Genomic DNA, 12,519 nt, shown 5'->3' with positions numbered 1-12,519 from the left:
TTCCATGGCAACGGGGCCATCACGGGGGTGCGGTCGTCGTCGTCGTCGCGATGACGTCAGAGGTCAGGGGTCGTGGTGGCGCAGCTGGCGCAGGGCCCACCGGCGGTGCCCCAGCCTCTCCCGCAGGCGCCCCGTACTCCCCCGCCAGCGCCCCGAACCGGGGGCCCAGCCCCCCGAAAGCCGCCAGCGCCGCCCCGCGCCCCCCGACGCCTCCCCAGCCGCTCGCCCTCCCGCGCCGCCTCCAGCGCCGCCCTGCGGGACGGACGGACGGACGTCACGCGGCGACGGCTGCGAGACACGCCGGGGGGGGGGGGGACGGGACGGACACACGGACACGGCGACACCCACCTGATGCGGCGATGCGCCTCCACCTTTTCGGGGGGGTAGGTGTCCAGCAGCACGTTTAGCTCCTCCAACCTGTTAACGAAGGCGGTTTAACGAGGGCGGGGGAAGCGGCGCGGGCGGGGCGCGGGTGGCGCCGGCACCCACCGGATCTTCAGCAGCACGGCCGTCCCTTTGGCCTCCAGGTATTCGGCGCGGCGCCGGTCCAGCTCCGCCTGCGCCCCGGCGAAACGTTCCCCCGCCAGGCGAGCCAGCAGCTCCCTGCAGCGCCCCAAAACCTGGGGGGGGGGACACAGACACGCGTGGCGACATCGGCGAACACCCCCAAAACCCACCCCGCCCCCCCCGGCCCCCCCACCTTTACCTGGGGGTAGGCTCGGCGCTGCCGCTCCAGCAGCTGGCTCAGGGAACGGTGCCGACGGCGGGCTCGGCGCAGGCGGTGATGTTCGGCCGCCAACCCTTCCGCCACCCCCCTGGGGGGGGTTTTGGGGGGCTGGGGGGGACGGGGGGGGCCCCCTGTGGTAGCTGGAAAGTTCTTCCACCTTCTCGGCCAAACGGTGCTCCAGCTCGGGCAGCAGCCGGGCTCGGAGAAGGGTGGGATCCTGGGGGGTGGGGTGGGGGGGAGTGAGCGTGGGACAGCCTGTGGGGGTGGGAGGATTTTGGGGGGGGGGCGTGTCTCACCTTGGGGGGGGGGCAGCAGCGGGGCGAAGGCAGGGGGGGCCGCGGCGCAGCTCGGCCAGGGCCAGGGCCTGCTCCAGCTCCCGGAGAACCTGGGGGGGGGGGGCAGTGAAGGGGATGGGGGGGGGGTCCCAGCATGCTCTGGGGTTGGGGGGGCCCTTCCCATCGCCCCCCCGGGGGCAGAAAAGGGAGGGGGGTTTTGGGGGGGCGTATCTCAGACTCACGGGGGGCTCCACGCCGCGGGGGTCTCGCAGCAGCTCCCGCAGCCCCCGCCAGAGGCTCTCCCAGCGCAGCCAGGCCCCTCGCCGCAGGGCCAGCGCCGCCTCCGCCTGCCGGGACCCCCCCGCGTCACCTCCTGACCCCCCCCCACGAGACCCCCAAGCCTCCACCCTGCCCCCCCCCCCATCCCAGTTCCCCCCCCCCCCCCGTGTCGCGTCCCCACCTGCCGCAGCTCCTTCTCCAGGGGGGGGCTCAGCCCGTCGCCCCCCAGGACGCAGCCCAGCCCCTGCAGCAGGCCGGCCAGGCCGGGGTGGGCGCGCAGCTCCTGGGGGGTGGCCCCCGCCGAGGGGCGGGGGGGGGTCCTCGTCTGGGGGGGGGACACACACACAACATCAACAACAACTCGTTAGCGTCTTTGTTAACGACCCTCCGCCCTCATTAGGCGCTCTCATTAGCTGCCCCCCCCCCCCCCCCCCCCCCCGTGTCTTACCCGTCGGCAGGAGGTCGGAGCCCGGCAGCCCCACGGCCAGCGCCATCGCGGCCCCCCCTGCACTGGGGGGGGACACACACACAGAGACCCCCATTACCCACAATGCCCCTCTCGGGGTCACCCCCCCCAGCCCCATAGGCTTTATCCCCACCCCTTCCCCGGGGTCTGTGCCCCCCCCCAACAAACCCCCCCCATGGCCTGTGTGTCCCCCCCCCCCAAAGTCTCCCCCCCCCCATGGCCGCCCCCCAAAGACCCATTTTCCCCTCATTCCCCCCCAAAACCCACCCCCTGTCCCCCCCCCGAAGCCCACGCCCCCCCCACGCCCTGTCGTCCCCCCCCCCAATCCTCTCCCCCCCCCCCAAATCTCCCACCCCCCCCCCCGCCCCAAAGCCCCGCGTCCCCCCTCACGATCGTACCCGCCGCGCCGGATGCTGTCAGAGGCGCGCGCCCCGCCGAGCCCCGCCCCTCCTGCCACGCCGCTGGCCAATGGGAAGGCGGCGGAGGGTGGAGCCAGCGTCCAATAGGCGGCAGGGGGCGGGAGCGGCGAGAAGAGCGCGAGCTGCGCATGCGCCCCCCCCCCCCCCAGCAGCGCTCCCCACCGTTCACTCTGGAGCCTAATGACAGCGGCCGCGCCAAAACAAACCCCCCCCCCATTCACGCAGCCGCGATTTCCCCCCCCCCCCAAAACCACGCTTATATATATATATATTTTTTTTTTTTTATTTTTAACACATCTACTTCTCCGAAGCGCTTTTCCCCGCCCCCGCCGCGGTTCAGGCGGGAGCCTCCTCGGCGGCGTAGCGCTCCTGCAGATCGGCGATGTTGTCGACGGAGACGCGGCGCCAACCGCCCGGCCCGACGTGATAAACGGTGACGCGTCCCCCCGAATAAGCGTCGCGCCTCGCCGCCTGGTAGATGGCGCGGCGCGCCAGGTCGCGGGCCTCCTCCGCCGACAGTCCTCGGCGCCGACCCCGATCCAACACCCCGTAGGCGTAGGTGGAACCCGAACCCACGGCGAAGGCCTGACCCGGCACCCGCGTCCCCTCGCTGTCCACGTAGTAGAGACCTGCCGGGTCACACGGGACAGCTCCAGCGACGGCCCCGGGGGGGGCGACCGCCAAACCCCCCCCGCCGCCGCCGCCGCCGCCATCTTACCCGGTCCCCTCTTGTCCCAGCCGCAGATCATGGTGCCCATGCTGAGCCCCATCCCCTTGTACTGGTACACCATGTTGGCCAGCAATTTCGAGGCGGCGGCTACCGAGATGGGCTCCTTGTTGCGCAGCTCGTAGACGCGGCACTGGCGGGCCAAGAGCCGTTCCCAGAAGCTGCAGTCGGCCGCCCCCGCCGGCCATGGTGCCCAGCAGGTACGGGTTGATCTCGATCACCTTCTGCACCGTCTGTGAGGCGATGTAGGAACCCGCCGTCGCTCGCGAGGTCCACCGCCACCATCACGCCTTCCTCGAACTGGGGGGGGGGGGGGAAAGAGAAAGATACGGGATCAGCAAAACGCCCGCCATCAAAAATGGGGGGGGCTCTGGAGATTTGGGGGTGTGGCGTCATCCCCCCCCACCAAGGCCTGATAGCGTATTTCCATACGTTCTGTATGGCACGTCTCAATATTTGGATGATTTTAGTATTTTGTACCAGCCGTGAAAACTGGTTTGCTGCTAGGGCGACTGTAAAAGTGAGGTTTGGTAAATAATTATTAGAAATCTTACACTAACGCTATGAGTAAAACAATAAACAAAAGGATAACCAAGCAATTAACTAGTAATTATTCATAAGTGTTGCAGTTCTTTGCTCTTACGACTAGATGTTCCTGTACGCTAGATGAGAACGATGCTTGAGAAACGGACCGCGTGGGATTGAAACGGCGTTAAGCTTCAAGATCGAAAAATAAAGGAGACGAATAAAGACATCAAGGACACCCAACGAGAACTTCAAATGGGTCGGTGGTTGCAAAAGCAGCCCTTCCACTCAAATCCACCCTTCATTGCGCGTGATCAGATGTCGGCAGTGCTATGATAATCAGTTATACTCATTTTTGTGTATACTAATCTGACTAATATGCAATTAGTTAGTCTATATGACCTGTTAGTGCTGAAGCTGCGGCACGCACGCGAGGTGGAAGTATCCCCCCGTGCACCCAGCGCTGCAATAACGACCGCCTGCTTCCTGAAACCCCCAAACGAGCCTCACGGAGTTTCTTGGACCGGCTTTTCGGTATCGGGCCTACCTTAAAGGCCAGCGTGGTGGTGCCGTGCAGCAGGTGAAGGCCGGGCCCGGGGAGGGGGGTCTCGGTGCCCCACGGAGGGGCAGCGAACCCCCCCGAGGGAAGCCCGGAGCCGTCCCGGGGCGCGGTGAGGAGGGGGAAGGCGGCGGGAGCGACGGGAGGTTCGGAAGAACGGAGGACGCTGGCCAGCGCCATCTTGGGGAAGCGGCTGCGCCTCAAAATGGCGGCGGCGGGGAAGGAGGGGGGGGAGAAGGGGCTCCGCGCATGCGCGGTCCGCCGCGTTGCTAGGGAACGGCGCGCGGCGGCCGAGCGTCGCCCCGGGCGACCGCGGGCGCCATGTTGGTTGAGGGCATGACGCGGCGGCGGCGGGAGGGTTGCCGCCCGCTCTTTTCCTTCCGGCTACGTCATGCGCCGGGGGGGGGCGGGCGCAGGGCGGAGGTCCGGTGAGAAGGCGGGGTCTCAGGAGGGAAGATGGCGGCGGGCGGCGGCGGGGGGGCCCAAGGGACCCGCGGCGGGGTCTGCGGGGACGGGGGGGGCGGCCCTGGGGCGGGGGGGGGGGGGGCGGTGGGTGTGGGGATCCGCCCCCCAGTCCCGCCCCTTTGCTCTTAACTCCGCCCCCCCCACTCACCTGTGGGTCAGCCCCGTTGGGCGGAGGCAGGAGACGGGGCTGTGGGGGGGGCGGAGTTAAGGGCAAAGGGGCGGGACCGGAGGGGGGTTAGAGCGGGGGAGGGGCGTGGCCTGTGGGCCAAGGGGCGGAGTCTGGGCAGGGCTATGACAAGGAGCTGGGGGCGGGGTGAGGGAGGGAAGGGGGCGGGGTTTGAGGCGGGGATCCAGGGGAAAGGGGAGGGGCTTGGGAGCAAGGGGGGGCAGGGTGGGTGACCAAAAGGGGGTGGGGCTTGGATGGGCAGAAGGATCAGGGCTGGGGGAAGGGGCGGGGCTTAGGGGCCAAGAACAAGTGTAGGACTATGGAAAAGAGGCGGGGCTTGGGAGCCGAGGGGCGGGGCTTAGGGGCAAAGAACATACTATGGGAAAGAGGCGGGGCTTGGGGCCGAGGGGTGGGGCTTAGGGGCCAAGGACAACAGTGTCGGGGCTATGGAAAAGAGGCGGGGCTTGGGGCCGAGGGGCGGGGCTTGGGAACAGATGGCTAAGGCTGGAGGGTCCTGGGGGCGGAGCTTGGGGCAGAGTAGGTGGGGCTCAGGGATGGGGGAGACAGGATTTGGGGAAAAAACCAGCCGGATTTGGGGTCGCTCACCCACGCTGGAGGCCAGGGGTGTCACTGACCCCCTATGGGCGCTGCCCACCTGGGGGAGGGGGGGGGAGGCCACAAGGCATGCTGGGTAAGGCCCCTCCAATTTGGGGTGCCACACCCAACATGGCGGGCGGTTTGGGGGGGGGGTGTGTCTCACCTGCCATACTGGGGTGCCGCGGGAGAGGGGGGGGCTCCAGCAGGGTGGAGCGGCTGTGTGTGCGGGGGGGGGGTGTGTGAGCATTTTGGGGGCCCCCTCATAATTTGGGGGGGGAAACCACCCCAAAATAGGAGAATCCCCCCCCCTTACCTCACCACTTGCCCACTCAGCTGCCGGCGGGGCTGGGGGGGTGACTGGAAGGAAAGGAGCCATTTTGGGGGGGACCCCCAAAAGTAAGAGGGGGGGGAATAAGGAGGTAGGGGGACCCCTAAAAAATCTGGGGGGGTGGGGGGGGGGGGGGGGGGGAATCACCTACCTGTCTGCGCCGGGGAGGTGATGCCGACCCGGCCGGGGCGTGCTGCTCCTGCGTGGGAGAAATACGGGGGTGACACCGCCGATGCCGCCGCAGCCCCCCCCAACCTCCGAAACCCCACGGCGGGGGTCTCACCTGCTGCCCCCCTCGCCAGCCGGGGGAGAGCTGTGGGGAGAGAAAATGGGGGGGTCAGTGTGTGTGGGTGAACGAGGACGGGGGGGGAACGGAGGGGGGGGTCACCTGAGCGCGGCGCAGCTCCCCGTTCTCCCGCCGCAGCGCCTCCAGCTCCCTGCGTGGGGAGGGGGGGTGATGTGGGGTGGACCCCCCCCCAACATGGCGGCTGGGGGAGTTGGGGTGTGGGGCAGACCTCCCCAAGATGGCGCCGGGGGGGGCAGACCCTCATCAAGATGGTGGCCAAGCACGGGCAGACCCTCCCAAGATGGCAGCTGGAGAGGGGTGTGTGAGGCAGACCTCACCAAGATGGCGGCCAAGGGGGCGGACCCTCCCAAGATGGCAGCTGCGAGAGGGTGTGTGAGGCAGACCTCACCAAGATGGCGGCCAAGAGGGCGGGCCCTCCCAAGATGGCGCCGGGGGGACAGACCCCTCTCAAGATGGCGGCCCTAGGAGGGGAGGGTGTCACCTATTGCGGGTGTCCAGGACATGGCGGACGTCCTCCAGCGCCGCCCGGGCCACGGCGTGCGGCTTCCTTGTGCGAGGCCAGCAGCAGGTCGGCCTGCGCCTGCTGGAAGCGCCAGACCTGTGGGGCAGAAGTTGTGGGGCTGGCCCCATGGCGGGTGTGGGGCAGGCTGTCCTCCGTCCTCCTCCTCCTCACCTGGGAGATGTGGGTCAGGTGCTTGAGGGCCATGTCGGCTGGGCTCTTGAAGAAGAGTTTCTCCTGCGGGCGCATCTGTGGGGAGGGAAGGAAGATGGCGGCCGGCAACGGAGGACAAGGAAGGTTCACAAAGGTGGCCGGGGGACCGAGGAGGAGAAGGGTTCAAAATGGCAGAAGCTCACCTTGTCGGAGATGGGGAGGGTAGCGGCAGTCAGCGGTGCAGACGGGGCACGGACCTGTGTGAGGGGAGAGACGTCGGGGGTCCCTCCGAAATGGCGGTTGTGAGGGAAAAAAGTTGGCGTGATGGAAGAGGGAACAATTTGGTGAGGTGAAAGGTGGGGGGGGGGGGTCCTCCCTTCTGCCATTTTATGGATATAAGGTGAGGGGATCCCTCCCCTCCGCCATTTTATGGATATAAGGTGAGGGGATCCCTCCCCTCCGCCATTTTATGGATATGAAGTGGGGGGGGTCCATCCTTTCCACCATTTTATGGATATGAGGTGAGGGGATCCCTCCCTTCCACCATTTTATGGATATGAGGTGAGGGGATCCCTCCCTTCCACCATTTTATGGATATAAGGTGAGGGGATCCCTCCCTTCCACCATTTTATGGATATAAGGTGAGGGGATCCCTCCCTTCCACCATTTTATGGATATAAGGTGAGGGGATCCCTCCCTTCCACCATTTTATGGATATGAAGTGAGGGGGGTCCATACTTTCCACCATTTTATGGATACGAGGTGAGGGGGGTCGTTCCTTTTCACCATTTTAGGAGGTTAAGGTGAGTGGGCTCCTTCCCTTCCGCCATTTTAGGGGTTCAAGGTGTGTGTGTGTGGGGGGGGTGGTGTCCCTCCATTTTGTGGGGGTGAAAGGGGTCCTACCTGTGCCCCCACATGCCGTGCAGAGGACGTGGCCGCAGCTGGTGACGGCGAAGCGGGCTCCCTCTTGGCGGTAGCAGCGGTTGCAGTGGAACCAGTCCATGCTGGGAGGGGGGTGAGGAAGAAGAGGGGAGCGCGGGCGGGGGGGGGCAGCCGCCTGCCTGGGTGTCCGTGTGTGCGTCCGTCCCCCTCCCTTCCCCACCGTTACCTGCCGGCACTGGGATGCCTTCGCACCTCAGTCTGTGAGGAAATGAAGGGGGAATGGCCGTTAAAAAGGGCGGGAAGCCTGAGGGGAAACGGCCGTTAGAAAGGGCGGGAAGCCTGAGGGGAAATGGCCGTTAAAAAGGGCAGGAAGCCTGAGGGGAAACGGCCGTTAGAAAGGGCGGGAAGCCTGAGGGGAAATGGCCGTTAAAAAGGGCAGGAAGCCTGAGGGGAAACGGCCGTTAGAAAGGGCGGGAAGCCTGAGGGGAAATGGCCGTTAAAAAGGGCAGGAAGCCTGAGGGGAAACGGCCGTTAGAAAGGGCGGGAAGCCTGAGGGGAAACGGCCGTTAGAAAGGGCGGGAAGCCTGAGGGGAAACGGCTGTAAAAAAGGGTGGGAAGCCTGAGAAGAAATGGCCGTTAGAAAGGGCGGGAATCCTGAGGGAAAACGGCTGTTAAAAAGGGCGGGAATCCTGAGAGGAAACGGCCGTTAAAAAGGGCGGGAAGGCTGAGGGGGCGGAGCAACGGCGGGGGGGCGGAGCCACCATTGAAAGCAGCGAGGAGACTGAGAGGGCGGAGAGACCGCGGGAGGGGGCGGAGGCACGGTCGAAAGGGGCGGAGCCAGCGTTAAAATGAGCGGCGGGGGAGGAGGCTGAGGGGGCGTGGCGACGGCGGAAGGGGGCGGGGAGGTGGGCGGAGCCACCCTTAAAGGGACCCTTCTCCCCCTCACGGACGCCATTAACGAGATCTCCGTTGTTTAAGTCTTTATTGGCCTGGAGCGAACAGGGGATGGGGGGGGGGTGTATGCCCGCCCCCCCCCCCCAAAGTGGGGGGCGTCCGTCAGGTGCCTGTGGGGAGAGGGTGGGTGTTCAGCGAGGGGGGTGTTGGAAACGAGCCCCCCCCCTCAGCGCCGCGGGCCGCCTCACCTCCTCCTTCTCCCCCCTCGGCCTCCATCTTGTCGCAGGACTGGGCGCGCCGCGTCCGTTTAGGTTTGGGGGGGACCGGCCGGCGGCTCCCATTCGACGTCCCTGAGGGGGGGGATCCCTCCAACATCCCACAATGCCCTGGGGAACCCCCCCCCAAACTCCTCCGGCATCCCACGATGCCTTGGAGGACTCCGCAAAGTCCTCCAGCATCCCATAATGCCATCTGCTCCCCCCCCCACTATCCCAGCATGCCCCGAGGGAGGAGACCCACCCTGTAGGAGCAGTGGGCGGAGCCTCCAGGGTGGCCCCACCCCCTTCCTCACCACCGGGGCTCTGCTGTTCTGCCGGCCACAGCCCCCGAAGTGGGCAGGGCCTGGAGATGCCGTGTGACATGAGGGGGGCGGGGCTTTTGCACCTAGCCCTGCCCCATCACTGCTTCCCCTCTATGGGGTGGGCGGGGCAGCACCCACCGCCTCGCCCCGCCCACTCACCTGTGGGGGCGGGGCCTGCGGAGAGGGAAGCCCCGCCCCCTCCACCACCCTGGGGCTGTCGGTGCTTGGGGGAGCTGCGGGGGGGGGACGGACACAGACAGTTTTAGGGGGGTGGTTTTGGGGGGAAAAAGGGGGTTTTCGGGGTCGGTGGGGCTGGGGGGGGGGTCAGGGGAAACCCCCGCCCACGTGGGGCGGGGTCACGGCCCCACGGTGGTTTTTTCGGGGGGGGGGGAGGGAAGGGGGACTCACCCGCCTCCTCAGAGCCTGGGCTCCAGCCCTGCTCCTGGGGTGGGAGGGGGTTAAAAGAGGGCGTGGCCGCACCCCTGCAGTGCCAAGCCACGCCCCTGCCTCTTTAGCCACGCCCCCTGGGTGAAATGGGCGGGGGGGGCCAAGCCCTCCCCTCTTGAATCCCCCTCCCCCAGGAGTCCCCCAGTTCCTCCCAGTTGCCGCCAGTTCCCCCCAGGTGCCTGCAGTAGCCTCCCAGTTCCCCCCAGGAGCTCCCCAGTTCCTCCCAGTGACCCCCCCAGTTGCTCTCAGTAGCCCCCTGTTCTCCCACTTGCCCCAGCGGCCCCTCCAGTTGCCCCCCAGGAGCCCCCCAGTTCCCCTCCCAGTAGCTCCCAGTTGCCCCATCCCATACCTGGGTGCTGGCGGGGTGGTGGCCGGGTTCTGGCTCCCCGGGGGGCTGGGGGTCCTGCCGGTTGCGGGGGGGGCCCCGGCGACGCTGAGGGGGCAGGGGGGGCACGGGAGGGGGGGGCGGCCTGGGGGGGGGACCCCCAGCACCCCAGTTACCCCCCCTAGCCCCTAATTGCCCCCCCAGTTGCCCCCCAAGCCCCCCATTTGCCCCCCAGGACCCCCCAATTCCCCCCCCAAGACCCCCAATTGCCCCCCCGGACCCCCAATTGCCCCCCAGGACCCCCAATTGACCCCCAGGACCCCCAATTGACCCCCAAGACCCCCAATTGCCCCCCAGGACCCCCAATTCCCCCCCCAAGACCCCCAAATGCCCCCCCCGGACCCCCAATTCCCCCCCAAGACCCCCAATTGCCCCCCAGGACCCCCAATTCCCCCCCCATGACCCCCAATTTCCCCCCCAGGACCCCCAGTTGCCCCCCCAGGAACCCCCCAATTTATGCCCCCCCCTCACCGGGGCAGGACCCTGCGGGTGAAGAACTCCTCCAGCCCCCTCGTCCAAGGGGGGCCCCCCCCCCCGCCTCCGCCTGCGACCCCCCCGGCGTCCGGGACTTGCGGGAAGGGGGAGCGCCGGGGCTTTAAGAAGAGGCCACGCCCCCTCCCCAGGCGGGGGGTAGGGAGGAGCTGGAGGGGGTGGAGCTAAGGAAGCTGGGGTGGGGCTGTGAAGGTGTGGGAGGGGCTAGGGGGCGGGGCTCTGGGTCTGTGGGCAGGGCCATGTAAAGGCAGGTGGGTCTGAGGGCATGGGGGCGGGGCCAAAAGCCGGGGGGCGGGGCTGTGGGCCTGGGGGCGGGGCCGCGAGGCAGTGGGCAGGGCTATGGGCAAGGGGGAACAGCTATGGCACTGGGGGCGGGGCCATAAGGCAGTAGGCGGGGTTATGTGCATGGGGCGGGGCCACACGGTGGCTCTGTGGGAGCGGCCACGATACAGTGGGAGGGGATATGGACAAGTGGGCGGGGATATGGACAAGTGGGCGGGGTGACAGGCCTGGGGGCAGGGCCGCGAGTTTGTGGGCGGGGCTACGGGTCCAAGGGCTGGACCACAAGGCAGTGGGTGGGGCCAGAAGGCGGTGGGCGGGACCACAAGGCGGTGGGCGGGGCATCAAGCATGGGCCAGCACTATAGGGTCAGGATGGTACTATTGGGTGGGGGCGGGGCTATGGGCTCAGGGGTGGTGGGGCTACGGTCCCCGGGGGGCGGGGCTACTCACCGGTGGGCGGTGCGGGGGGCGTGGCCGGGCACGGGTGCAGTGGGGCAGGGCCCCCTCGGGGCTGCTGGGGGGGGACGGCGAGTCCCGGCGGGGGGGGCCCTCGGGGTGACCTGGAGGGGTCACAGGGGGGTCAGGGGTCACGGGGGGTCACGGAGGGGTCACGGAGGGGGGCGTGGCGGGGAGGGGGCGGGGTCTCACCCAGGAAGGCGGAGGTGGGCCGGATCCGGCGGCAGCGCTTCGGTCGCTGCAGGGCCAGCGTGTCCTGGGGGGGGGGGGGGGGCACCCCAAAACACCCCCCACTGTCTGACCCCCAACCCCCAGGGACCCCCAAAATACCCAGGGACCCCCCCATAATCCCCCTGATCCCCCCCAAATCTCTAGGGGACCCCAATCCCCCCCCCAAATCCACAATAGACCCCCCCCAAACCACCCCCCTCAAATAGGAGACCCCCCCCAGGTTCCCTTATCCCCCCCCCCAGTCCATCAATAACCCCCCCAAACCCCTTTTGGGGTCCCCCCCTGTTTTGGGGTCCCCCCCCAGTTTTGGGGTCCTCCCCCTGTTTCGGCATCCCCCCCCTGTTTTGGGGTGTCCCCCCTGTTTTGGGGTCCCCCCGTTTTGGGGTCCCCCCCATTTTGGGGTCCTCCCCCTGTTTTGGGGTGTCCCCCCTGTTTTGGGGTGTCCCCCCCGTTTTGGGGTGTCCCCCCTGTTTTAGGGTCCTCCCCCTATTCTGGGGTGTCCCCCCACTTTTGGTGTCCCCCCCTGTTTTGGGGTCCCCCCCAGTTTTGGGGTCCTCCCCCTTTTTTGGGGTCCCCCCCATTTTGGGGTCCCCCCCCGTTTTGGGGTCCCCCCCCCGTTTTGGGGTCCCCCCCTGTTTTGGGGTGCCCCCCCTTACGATGGCGGTGCCCAGCTCCTCGTCAGTGCTGTTGAGGGGGTCTCCCCGCGGCGGGGGGGGGGAACCCCCGATTCCTCCGGGCTCCCACCCAGGTGCTGGGCCTGGGGGGGGGCAGGGGGGTCCCGTCAGGAGATTTGGGGGGGCCCTGGGGGGGTTGGGGGGCCCACAGGGGATTTGGGGGTCCGGGGGGGGGGTTTGGAGTCCCACCAAGGGGTTTGGGGGGGCCTGGAAGGGTTTTGGGGTCCCACCGGGGGATTTTGGGGTCCCACCAGGGGATTGGGGGGTCCTGGGTGGGTTTGGGGGTCCCACCAGGGGATTTTGGGGTCCCCACAGTGGATTTGGGGGTTTGGGGGGGGATTGGGAGGTCCCACCCAGGGTTTTGGGGGTGCTGGGGTGGGTTTTGGGGTCCCACCAGGGGATTTTGGGGTCCCCACAGTGGATTTGGGGGTTTGGGGGGGGGATTGGGAGGTCCCACCCAGGGTTTTGGGGGGTGCTGGGTGGGGTTTTGGGGTCCCATTGGGGAGGTTTTGAGGTTCCTGGGTGGGTTTTGGGGTCCCACCAGGGGATTTTGGGGTCCCACCAGGGTTTTGGGGGTGCTGGGTGGTTTTGGGGTCCCATTGGGGAGGTTTTGAGGTTCCTGGGTGGGTTTTGGGGTCCCACCAGGGGATTTTGGGGTCCCACCAAGAGTTTTGGGGGTGCTGGGTTTTTTTAGGGGTCCCACCG

General features: G+C 67.6%; 3 protein-coding genes across 3 annotated transcripts; all 3 read right to left on the bottom strand.

The window, feature by feature from the left end:
- Positions 1-35: 35 nt before the first annotated feature.
- On the bottom strand, positions 36-2,296 carry HAUS4 (HAUS augmin like complex subunit 4). The gene is made up of 7 exons (XM_052779288.1): positions 2,138-2,296; positions 1,463-1,606; positions 1,245-1,349; positions 707-982; positions 490-620; positions 349-417; positions 36-252 (listed from the first exon to the last, which is right to left on the bottom strand). Exons 1-7 carry the CDS (start codon positions 2,294-2,296, stop codon positions 57-59), a joined length of 1,080 nt encoding a protein of 359 aa, XP_052635248.1. The 3' UTR covers positions 36-56.
- A 194-nt stretch (positions 2,297-2,490) lies between these two features.
- PSMB5 (proteasome 20S subunit beta 5) lies at positions 2,491-4,287 on the bottom strand. The gene is given in 5 exon segments (XM_052779291.1): positions 2,491-2,795; positions 2,885-3,071; positions 3,073-3,162; positions 3,164-3,193; positions 3,966-4,287. Coding segments are annotated over 5 exon segments (792 nt in total). The 5' UTR covers positions 4,158-4,287; the 3' UTR covers positions 2,491-2,502.
- A 79-nt stretch (positions 4,288-4,366) lies between these two features.
- Positions 4,367-7,557, bottom strand: LOC128138014 (RING finger protein 212B-like). Its single transcript, XM_052779285.1, is given in 9 exon segments — positions 4,367-4,480; positions 4,591-4,629; positions 5,685-5,846; positions 5,922-5,970; positions 6,322-6,374; positions 6,376-6,438; positions 6,514-6,588; positions 6,696-6,749; positions 7,396-7,557. Coding segments are annotated over 7 exon segments (555 nt in total). The 5' UTR covers positions 6,696-6,749; positions 7,396-7,557.
- Positions 7,558-12,519: the final 4,962 nt, after the last annotated feature.

This window comes from Harpia harpyja, assembly GCF_026419915.1.
Source record: "Harpia harpyja isolate bHarHar1 chromosome 26 unlocalized genomic scaffold, bHarHar1 primary haplotype SUPER_26_unloc_4, whole genome shotgun sequence".
Taxonomy (NCBI): Eukaryota; Metazoa; Chordata; class Aves; order Accipitriformes; family Accipitridae; genus Harpia; species Harpia harpyja.
Note: the sequence above shows the minus strand (reverse complement) of the source record. Positions and strands in the feature narration are given on the sequence as shown.

Excerpts from the sequence above, each read along its gene's own strand:
- HAUS4 (XM_052779288.1), bottom strand. The coding sequence starts at position 2,296 with ATGCGCAGCTCGCGCTCTTCTCGCCGCTCCCGCCCCCTGCCGCCTATT. Across the intron at positions 1,607-2,137 it reads CCGGCGCGGCGGGTACGATC|ACGAGGACCCCCCCCCGCCC; the intron begins GTGAGGGGGGAC and ends TCCCCCCCCCAG. Across the intron at positions 253-348 it reads GAGGCGCATCGCCGCATCAG|GGCGGCGCTGGAGGCGGCGC; the intron begins GTGGGTGTCGCC and ends TCCGTCCCGCAG.